The following is an 11,913-nucleotide window of genomic DNA, read 5'->3' as shown; positions in this document are numbered from 1 at the left end:
AAAGATATATTTCAATTATAAAATAAAAGTCACTCGTTATCGTGAATGTGTTTGTATTATCGACATTGTTGATCACCAATGGAGCCTCGGGCATTTGAGCTGCTGTGTACCGGATAACGTGAAAAAAACAACATAAAAAAAAAAAAATGATTCATACTTCATGGATAAACCCATTTTGGGCGAGTTCCTAAGAGTTTGATGTTTGATGATTTGGTACAGCAAACAACTGCTCTCTTTATTTATTGTTTTATCATTCTACTGTGTATTTATTGTCAGTCCGAGTCCGTATCACGTATTTCTAACTCAGCTGAAAGCCGCCATAAGACGACATACGCGCCGAGTATATAGCCGAATAGGGGGAAACTGCGGACCTTTAGGGCTGCTGTCTGAGCTTATGTACAGGATAAAGTTGCTGTCATTGGTGTTTTTGTCATCCCCAATATGTACTGCTGCCATTACAAAAAGATTCAACCTTGTATCGCTTCACATGAATAAACCCATTTGGGCGTGGCCCTAAAATGTTGCTGTTTGGCGCCCCGTACAGGATAAAGTTGCTGTCATTGGTGATGTTATCATTAGTAGCCCACTGCGAATGATATCCAAAAAAGTTTATCCTTGTATCGCTTCACATGAATAAATGCATTTTTACCCCCCTATGTTATGATCCCCACAGGCCCTATGTACAGGCTGTGACCCGGCAGCAATGTCGAATATTGCATCTCACCCTAATACGCACCTAACTACATCATCAAACCTTTTGTATCTTTTCACATGAATAAATCTTCCGGGCGCCCGGTCTACGGTGCCAGTGAACCTAGCTTATCTTCACAAAGGACAGAAGCTTCCTCGTATGTTACTATGTAGTCGAATCAAACACTATGCCATCTGAAAAAAATAAAATACTGTACACAAGATCCTATTGACCACGTGAATAATATATCATTTTTTTTCTGAAATGTGAAGAATAAATGTTCCCTATAGTACAATGACGATCCCGTCAAAAGACCACAGACGAGTGGGTGAATATCATTCATTCATTCAGGCTTATCGCCTGACTTTATTTACTTTAGGCCTCTGGCCCCTAATAATTAACAAAATAATAATTACATTGAAAAATAAAGCAATTTATGGTCACAAGATAAATGAATTAATTAATTTCGTTCTCTAAGCAAAGCATATATCTTAACTTATAAGCATGATAAATATATTTAGATAGATTATCAATAATTATTGGATCCTGTGATGACATTAAACGGCAGAATTTAAAAGTATTTGGATTTTCAAAAAATAAAGAAGGTATACATTTTTTTCTGATTTCCTTGTAACGAGAGCAAACTGTAACAAAATGATATTCATCTTCAACTTCATTTATTTTACATATTTTACATAACCTATTGCTGCGCTCTATTCTTTTCCATCTTCCCTTTTCTACCTCTAGTTGAAGTGTGCCCAGTCTTAGTTGACTTAAAGCTCGCTTATATCTATGAATGAATATGAAAAGACTAATCGTTGAAAAAAAAAAGTTAAAACTAAATAATGTTGTTTTAAAATTTCAAATCACAAATTATAACTCTTGTACAGAAATAGGCATGGTTTGTTAATATATACCTTATACTGAATAAAAATTCATAAAGATAACTTGACAATTGTAGGCGCTATCGTGCTAACAAACAAACAAACAAAGCAAGTACATACTTGGCAAAATCCTATTTTTGCCAAGTAATGATAAGCTCAACAAGATCAATTAAATATATAAAAGATTGCGTGTTTGGAAGCGAAGGATTGTTCGAACTGTCGCTTGCAATTGGTCAACTCACTTGCATTACGGCCTAGAGTGGGAACCAAGTTAGTGACTATACGTTAAATATAGCGAATAGGCCTATATTAATTGCCTTAATGTGATGTGGTGGAAAAATGCGCAGTGATGAGGAAGTCGATAGGCATAATAATAATAATAATTTTGTAAATAATAGGTTTTTTCATATGGATGAAATATTTCCTAAATAAAAGAAATTGAATTGAATACACTTTAGAAAAATGATATTAAGAGCATATTAAACTTAACCACAAACATGTATTATTGCCTGACGTCTTTTTGTAATGAACAATATTTCTATTACAAAAATACCTAACATTTGGAAGAGTTATTTGGGAATACTCACGTCTTTTGAAGTCGCTGTCTAACACCTGTATTAAAATACAAATACATATATATTTGCAAATATATAGTTTTCAGGTAACTTTTTTTTTCTATCTAATTTTTGGTCAAAGGGAATAACTATTATGGAACATCAAAATGGCATATTTAACACTTACATTTGAAGAAAAAAAATGTTAACGGAAACAGAGCAAGTTTTGTTTATCCCTTTCCTAAATGTATGTTTTGTGATCACAATTGCTTAATTGTACAAATTAATTTACAGTACAATCTATCAAACACTTCTACGCCTACAGTTAATAAAGTCAGGCAATACGCCTGAATGATGATGATACTCATCGTGAAGACAATACGCCTGAATGATGATGATACTCATCGTGAAGACAATACGCCTGAATGATGATGATACTCATCGTGAAGACAAGGCTCCAACCTCCAAAGACTAATGTAAATTCTGTATTTAATAATAAAAGATAAATTCATATTTGATATTATTTATCATTCTGTTACATTACACATTATTACTTGTAATGTTTGTACATTTAACCAAAACATATCTTATTTCTGGAATGTATATCTGTACCAAGCAGATTAATTATAGTAGTTTTTACGTTTTGCTGAGCTGAGCTTTAAGAAACAGAAAAACATTTTAAGTTTAAACCAATATTCTTTTACGTATTTTCATATTATAACACGTTTTTCTGTTTCCAATACTTTCTTTTTTTTTCCTTTTTTTCTTATTTTTTAAAACCTAGTTTACTCTACATTATATGGTTTTCATGCTCAGTGATTTTCTTAATATACATTATAATTACAAGTTTTTATTTGTCGTAATTTATAAAAAAAAATGAACGTTTTTACTTACCTTTTCGATGTAAAGAAATGCAGACGTTTGAACTATCTTGACAGTAGCTGACGTATCCTGAGGTGTACGTCTACTGATTCGACAAACACGATCTTTCGGGCTATAGTTAATCGACCAGCAATACGTTTTCTTCGAACAGACTTGCAAACAACTTACACGACCGATATCTTTTAATTCATAACTCCAGCCTTCTAGAGTCTGACCAGGAACATTAGTATAGAATTTACCGATTGTACTGACGAAAAACGGCAGAAAAAAAAAACGACCAATAAAGTAAGCCTGTGCATTCTGACGTTTTAGGAAGTCTGCATCAAAGTTAGCCTCGAATGAGTTTCGATCTCTGTTGTATTACATTTTAAGCTATAAGGCTATTTTTCATTTGACGACAGATAAAATATTCCCTCCAATACCAACCATTAGAGAAAATAACTAAACCAATAAATGTAATAGTGTATAGTATATAAATGTATACACATTTTCTGAGGAGGTTTATTTACAGAATGATTTATAACAATAATAGAACAATTAAAATGTAGTTGTTATATAGTTTTGTAAGTTTTTAGTGCGTCAATAATTAATCTGCTCCACGCTACCAATAATATTGTAACATTTCAAACAATAACATAATAAAAAAACAGTAAACTAAGACCACTTAACAATTATTTTTACTATGTTATTATTACAACAATTATTTTACATTTTAAATAGAGTACTGTAGTTTATTAACCTTCTTTTGAAAACCTGTAATAAATACCAGGGTATATGATACATTTGTTTGCCTCCATCAAACCTAATGGTTTTGATCTATTTTTGATATATGTATTTGAACTATACTGTATGATGCTATTTTTCCTCTGAATGACAGTATAAATTGTTCATTTGATATACTAACCACATGTCCAAAGAACACCAATCAAATGGGGCCATCCCCACAAACTCTGCAAACCTAACATAACCTTACATATGAATAATAATATATACAGCATAAAGTATAATATAAGCTTTTTAGAATGTAACCTAATATTTGAACAAACGTCTCAGAACATAGTGACAATCAACACACTGGTTAATGGCAGGGCAGTAATAATAATAATAATAATAATAATAATAGTTCATTCTTATAGCGGTCTACAAGCAAGCTTCTCTAAGGTCTGAACATTATTACCCCAGTCATTTTTTGGATCAAATACGTATGGAAACATACTCCCATAATGCACGTAGTAATCAGCGCAAAGTTGTGTCTTGATCTAACCGGGTACCTATTTATACACCTGGGTGGAGAGAGGCAAACGTAAGTAAAGTATCTTGCCTAAGGATACAAGCAATGCGGCGAGAGTTGGATTCGAACTTCGCCTGCACCTGCGCCAAACGTCCTCAATATGAATGACTGCACCTTAGTGGTTACTATGAATACTAGTTATTGCATGTTAGAGAGTTAATAATTATACAGTAATAGTCAATTAGATCTGTATTATGCAGAAAATATTAACTATTTTTTAATTGATTTTTTGACATGAAAACATCTTTTCAAGCGGATAACAAAACGTGCCAGAGTGAACAACATAACCTAGGAGATGGTGAGAAAATCTCAATAGTGCTTTCATTAAAGCTAATTGTATGCCTTATGGTATATAACAATAAGCAGATGATTCGGCACGGTAATCCTCAAAAGTGATGATTCCGGTTCTGCTTTCCCAAGACCTTGATCTTTGTAACACATACACCTTATCCCCTTCTTCAATCCAACCTCCACGTATAGACTCTAAACCCATGTTATATGCGTACTGAACTTCAGCGCGCGTTGCAAGTCTACCGCCATAGTCTTTGCACTTGGCTATAGCGATATCGTAGGTGTAACTCCATGCACCCGCCGTTCCAAGTGCGACTACGACACGATGAGGCGGGTATGGATTAGGTGCAGAAATGGGACCCTCACCATGTAAAGGGATATAACAAAAGCTGAATTGTTTATAATATGATTCACTTAAAAACATAAAACTTAACGTTTCAGGATCCCAGTATTTCGATGGTGAATTATCTGTTTTACAAATATCACCACAAAGTCTGCCAGAATAGCAACCGTGACCACAAAAATTAACATTCATTGAGTAAGTGGCATTGTAGGCCTCGAATGACGTAGACATTCTACCAGAATAATCATCTCTACAGCATTGATCTGCCTCTTCAGGATACAGCTTAGTTGTCAATGACTCACTTATTCTAATTAATCGTTGAGATTTTGGAATGTAATCGGCGGTAGGTGTACTCGAAACTATGTTTCTTTCTCTAAAACAATAAAACCCAAAGCGATACTGTCCACAAACGAACACATTGCTTCGTTCAACCGATGGTTTCATTGTGCACGCGTCGGAGATTTCTGTAAAGGCAACCTCTCTGCTGATAAGCCACCCTTTGGCACACTGTGTACCATCCGCGAATGCGTCATAGAGTTGCTCGTACGTTGCCAGTGAACCTAGCTTATCTTCACAAAGGACAGAAGCTTCCTCGTATGTTACTTTAGTCGAATCGAACAATATGCCATCTGAAAAAGTATATGCTAGTAAATAGTTAAAATGAAAACAAATACTGTACACATGATGCTATTGACCAAGCCGTGACCGATTTATCAATTTTTCTGAAATGTACAGAATTAAATAAACAATGACACATATGCTGGTACTAAACAATCCAGCAAATAGTAATAGAATAACATTAATTTATCAACTAAAAATAGTTTTAGTTGACTAACAATAGAACAAAAATTGTAAGAAAAGTCAAAGGTCTGTTCCCTATAGTGTAATGACGAGCCTGTCAAAAGGCACAAACAAGTGGGTGAATATGAAAAGAAGTGGGTTTTTGTTAACTATACTCGTATTAAAAAACGTTAAATCAAATGATGTTTTAAAATTTCAAATCACAAATTATAACTCTTGCCTCTTGTACAGAAATAGGTATATTCTGTTAATATATACCTTATACTGAATAAAAATTTATAAGGATAACTTGACAATTGTAGGCGCTATCGTGCTAACAAACAAACAAACAAAGCAAGTACATACTTGGCAAAATCCTATTTTGCCAAGTAATGATAAGCTCAACAAGATCAATTAAATGTATAAAGGATTGCGTGTTTGGAAGGATTAAACTGTCGCTAGCAAATTGGTCAACACACTTGCATTACGGCCTAGAGTGGGAACCAAGTTAGTGACGACGTTAAAATTAGTGAATATATTAATTGCATTGATGTGTGTGGTGGAAAAATGCGCAGTGATGAGGATATCGATAGGCATAATAATAATAATAATAATAATAATAATAATAATAATAATTTTGTAAAGTTTTTTGATATGGATAAATTTCCTAAATGAAAGAAATTGAATTGAATAAATTTAGAAAAATGATATTAATTAACCACAAACATGTATTATTTCCCGACATCTTTTAGTGTAATAAACAATAGTTCTATTACAAAAAATACTTAACTATGTTGCAAACATTTGGAAGAGTTAATTGGGAATACTCACGTCTTTTGAAGTCGCTGTCTAAGACCTGTATTAAGATACAAAAAAAGTCAGTGACATAAAGAAAATAAGCGAACTATGCTATTTTTAATACAATGTTTAGTTTTTAGTCTCAATAGTTCACTATGTCGGTCGGTCGGTCTGTCGGTCCGGTATTACTATGCGTTTTATCGCTTTTCTGTACTTTCTGAACTGTTTTGATGTACATTACTTTTTGAAAGTTCATTTTTTCAGAGAGCACGCGACTTATGGCTGTTGGCCTTGTTTAATTTACAATGTTCTTTTTCAAGAAAGCATACTCAAAATATATCGATTAACAATACAAGTGTACATTCTTTAAAATAGAAATAAAAATACAAATTATTATGTTTATAGTATATTATTTGTTTTAAAATATGGTTTTCAGTAGGCCTTATTTTAACCGTAATATAATACTTTTTTCTCTAGTTTTACCCGTTTTTCAAGAATATTTCTTCACAAACGTATAACGTATAAAAAAACAACAAACCCAACCAACATTTTGACTGACTATTTTTAGCTTTAAATTACAGTTTTTCGGGTAATAATATATATATATATATATATATATATATATGAATGAATGTTTATGAATGAATGTTTATGAATATATATATATATATATATATATATATATTTATGAATCTATTTATGAATCAATATATATATATAAATATATATAAACACAGCAGGCAAAGAACATTAATTCTAAACCGCCAGGTGATATACTGAAATTTAATTAATTAATTTGAAACGATAAAGATGAGGGAATCTGTTACATTACACATATTACTTGTAATATTTGTACATTTAACCAAAACATATCTTATTTCTGAAATTTATACCTGTACCAAGCAGATTACTAAAGTAGTTTTTACGTTTGCTGAGCTGAGCTTTGAGAAACAGAAAAACGTCTTAAGTTTAAACCAATATTCTTTTACGTATTTTCATATTATAACACGTTTTCTATTTCCAATACTTTCATTATATAGTTTACAGTACATTATATGGTTTTCATGCTCGGTGATTTTTTCTTAATATACATTATAATTACAAGTTTTTATTTGTTGAAAATTTATTTAAAAAAATTTATTCTATAGTTCACTATGTCGGTCGGTCTGTCGGTCTGTCTGTCGGTCCGGTATCACTAAGCGTTTTAGCACGCGACTGATGGCTGTTGGCCTTGTTACTCACCTTTTCGATGTAAAGAAATGCAGGCGTTTGAACTATCTTGACAGTAGCTGACGCATCCTGAGGTATACGTCTACTGATTCGACAAACACGATCTTTCGGGCTATAGTTAACCGACCAGCAATACGTTTTCTTCGAACAGACTTGCAAACAACTTACACGACTGATATCTTTTAATTCATAACTCCAGCCTTCTAGAATCTGACCAGGCTCAATAGTATAGAATGTACCGATTGTACTGACGAAAAACGGCAGAAAAAAGACAACCAATAAAGTAAGCCTGTTCATTCTGACGTTTTAGGAAGTCTGCATCAAAGTTAGCCTCGAATGAGTTTCGATCTCTGTTGTATTACATTTATGAACTATTATCTATTTTTCATTTGACGACAGATAAAATATTCCATCCAATACCAACCATTAGTGAAAATAACTTGTGTAAACCAATCAATTTAATAGTGATATTTATATAAATGTATTCACATTTTGTGAGGATTCTTTACGGAATGATTATATAGTAATAGAACAATAATAATGTAGTTGTTATAGTTTTGTAAGTTTTTGAGTTCGTCAATAATTGATCTTTTCCAGTCTACCAATAATTGGTTAATATTTCAAACAATAACATACTAAAAAAAAAACAGTAAAGTAAGACCACTTAACAATTATTTTTACTTTGGTGTATTATGAACAAAAGTTCTATTACAACAATTATCTATCATTTTAAATAGAGTAGTTTTATTAATCTTCTTTTGAAGACCTGTAATAAATATCAGGTATATGATATATTTGTTTGCCTAATGGTTTTGATCTGTTGAACTATACTGTGTGATGCTTTCATCTGAATGACAGTATAAATTGTTTATTTGATATACTAACCACGTGTCCAAAGAACACCAATCAAATGGGGCCATCCCCGCAAACCCCTACAAACCTAATAAAAAAACCAGCAAACCTCATTGAACCAACATAAAAGTGATTGAATCATGTAGTTTACAACTAGCTCACTTGGTGACAAAACTATTTAGGATATTCATTATCAAATGAGAGTTAAAATCAGCCCACTGAACAGATTCGAATGACTCTTGGTGGTTTCGAAGCTTGTCCATGGGCATACGTTTCCGAACTTTTTCAGTGAACCGGACCAGGCAATATTTTTACAGTAGAAATGTAGGGAAATACTAATGCACTGTATAATAAAGAGTATATTTATAGGAAGATAAGGGTATTTCTACTCTGCGCAATGTACAATCCGTATCTAGATCATTTAGATTAAAATCAAACGGAGAGAAGATAATTTGAAGAAGCATCATCGGTGTAGGTTTTTTTTTATCTAGAACAAAATTAAATATGTGAAGAATATCATCATCTGTTATGTTGTAAAAGGGAAGTGAGTTAGTAGAGACAGTCATGAATTATATTGTCTTTTTACGATAAGAATGTTAGATATACGATAATTAGAAAGAAAATGTTAAGCGCCAAGGTCCAGCGTGTTCAGAACATTGCTGCCCGTCTGGTTCTTCGCATCCCAAAATGTCACCAATATTGGAACAGCTACACTGGTTGCCAGTTGAGAAGAGAGTAATGTACAAGATTCTATTCATCTCATTTAAATCACTTCATAACATGGCTCCAACATTTCTATCCGACATCATTTCTCCATACAAGCCAAAACGGACACTGGGGTCATTATTGCAGGCATATACCTACACGGCATTCAACAAAATTGTGTGGACAATGCGCCTTTTCCTGGTCTCAAACAGGAAAGCCGACTCACTCGGGCCACATTCAAACAACTCCCAATCCCACATTTTTAGTCACGTGGAAGCGACTCTATAGTTCACTATGTCGGTCGGTCGGTCTGTCGGTCTGTCGGTCCGGTATCACTATGCGTTTTATCGCTTTCTGACCTTATCATGATATCAGTTTAATCTAGCTAGGTCAATTTTTCACAGTATATTCCTTATGGCCAGGAATCGATGTGGTTATGTTTTCACGGTGCGCAATAAAAAATTACGCGGTCTACGCACGATTTAACAAAATCACGTTTGTAATCATATCTTCACAACCATGAATTTATCAATTAAATAAAATTTGGTACTCATAAATTTCAGGGCATAAATCATCATATGGCAATACAATTACGTGCGTAGCGCATGTAACGCATGCGTACGCGCGCTTAAAATTTTCAAAATTTATTTTCGATGAAATAAGAGTACGTTTCAGGCAATTTTAAGCGTTTACAAAATTGCTATGAGTGCGCATATTTGCGGTAAATGTTATTGCGCACTCTTTTTGCCCGATTTCTGTTTTCTTGACTTACTTTTCAACTCGAAATTACGTTATACGAGCACGTCAAAAGTGACAGGCTACGCACGTGTAAATTAAAAAAATATAAATGTTTTTAAACATTTCAACATTTTTTAAACATGTTCAGTAATTTCGGTCAGTATAGTTCACTATGTCGGTCGGTCGGTCTGTCTGTCGGTCTGTCTGTCGGTCGGTCCGGTATCACTATGCATTGTAGCACGCGACTTAATGGCTGTTGGCCTTGTTAATTTTCACTTTCATCTTACATTTTCTAATGATTGTTCACCGCTTAGAGGTGCTCTGTATTTTGCGCTATATAAATTAAACATTATATTACATAAATGTCTTAAGGAAAATCAAACTGTGTTTATTTCCATATTACTATCAGTCAACAGTTGTTTGGTTCTATAAGTTATTGAAAATGTCCATTACCGTATTGGATGAAACATTCTATACCGTCATACCAGAAAAAAAAAAGTCAGTGTGGTTGGTTTAAATCTATGTGCATCTTTTATTTCCATACATAAGTTCCTCATCTCTAAATACATTTTCATTTCAGTACACTATGCATATTATTCTATTAGCAATGTTTGATTTATCATCTGCTTACATACACGTTTTTTTTTAAAGAAATGAAAACAAAAAGAAAAGAAGAAGAGAAAAGGGGGAAGAAGAGAAAGAAAGAAAAAAAATAAAGAGAAAAAAAATGGCAAGAAATGAAAAAGAGAAAAAAATTAAGAAAAGAAATATAAAAAAAAGAAAATAAAATAAATTTTCAAAAAAAATTGAAATTAAATAAAAGAAAAAGAAAGAGCAAAAGATGAAAGAAGGAATAAAAAAAATAGCAAAAAAATAGAAAGGGGAGAAGAAAAAATTAAGAAAAAATAAGGAAGAAAATAAATATTGGGAAAATAAAAATATGAAAAGAAAAAACAGGAACAAAATGGATTAAAGGAAAACGAATAAAAATAATTAAAAAAAATAAACGCGGAAGAAGAAATGAGAAAAGGAAATGAGAAAGAAAAGATTGGAGAAAAAATAGAAAAGAAAGTGGAAAAATGGAAATACATTTTAAAAAGAGAAGGACCATTCCTATTACTTAAAAGCTTAACCTCTCTAGTTGCTTCACATGTTGTATACAGCAATGTTTGTAAGGAGGGGAGATCCTAGGACTGTTCGTTTGTTAATTGTTCACGGTCATCTTGCACCGTGAACCACAATGTCATGCAAAATGATAATGCTTTCATTAAAGCGAATTGTATGCCTTATGGTATATAACAATAAGCAGCTGATTTAGTATGCGGGTCAATCGGAATAATGATTCCGGTACTTGTTGTCCAAGGTCTTGATGTTTGTAACACATACACCGTGTACCCTTCTTTAATCCAACCTTGACGTGTACACTCTAAACCCATGTTATAGGCGTTCTGAACTTCAGTGCGCGTTGCAAGTGTACCGCCATAGACCGCGCACCGTGCTATAGCTTCTTCGTAAGTGTAACTCCATGCACCCGCCGTTCCAGACGCGACTATGACACGATGAGGCGGGTATGGATCAGGGAGAGAAATTAGACCCTCTCCGTGTAAAGGAATATAACAAAAGCTGAACTGTTTTAAAGATGGTTCAGTTAAAAACATAAATGTTAACGTAATAGGATCCCAGTATTTCGATGGTGAATTATCTGTTTTACAAATATCACCATCAAGGCCACCAGCATACCAACCTTTACCAGCACAAAAATCAACATTCATTGAGTATGTAGCATTGTAGGCCTCAAATGATGTAGACATTCTACCAGAATATTCATCTCTACAGCATTGATCTGCCTCTTTAGGATACAGCTTAGTCGTCAA

General features: G+C 33.1%; 1 protein-coding gene and 1 long non-coding RNA gene across 2 annotated transcripts; both read right to left on the bottom strand.

Annotated features, from left to right (window-relative positions):
• Window positions 1-1,029: 1,029 nt before the first annotated feature.
• LOC140046647 (uncharacterized) lies at window positions 1,030-3,088 on the bottom strand. The gene is made up of 3 exons (XR_011844820.1): window positions 3,024-3,088; window positions 2,163-2,187; window positions 1,030-1,481 (listed from the first exon to the last, which is right to left on the bottom strand). It is a non-coding gene; the product is annotated as an uncharacterized lncRNA (long non-coding RNA).
• Window positions 3,089-3,680: 592 nt separating this feature from the next.
• LOC140046642 (uncharacterized) lies at window positions 3,681-8,068 on the bottom strand. The gene is made up of 3 exons (XM_072091342.1): window positions 7,757-8,068; window positions 6,548-6,572; window positions 3,681-5,565 (listed from the first exon to the last, which is right to left on the bottom strand). Exons 1-3 carry the CDS (start codon window positions 8,039-8,041, stop codon window positions 4,646-4,648), a joined length of 1,230 nt encoding a protein of 409 aa, XP_071947443.1. The 5' UTR covers window positions 8,042-8,068; the 3' UTR covers window positions 3,681-4,645.
• Between the last annotated feature and the right edge of the window lie 3,845 nt (window positions 8,069-11,913).

This window comes from Antedon mediterranea, chromosome 1 (assembly GCF_964355755.1).
Source record: "Antedon mediterranea chromosome 1, ecAntMedi1.1, whole genome shotgun sequence".
Lineage (NCBI taxonomy): Eukaryota > Metazoa > Echinodermata > Crinoidea > Comatulida > Antedonidae > Antedon > Antedon mediterranea.
Note: the sequence above shows the minus strand (reverse complement) of the source record. Positions and strands in the feature narration are given on the sequence as shown.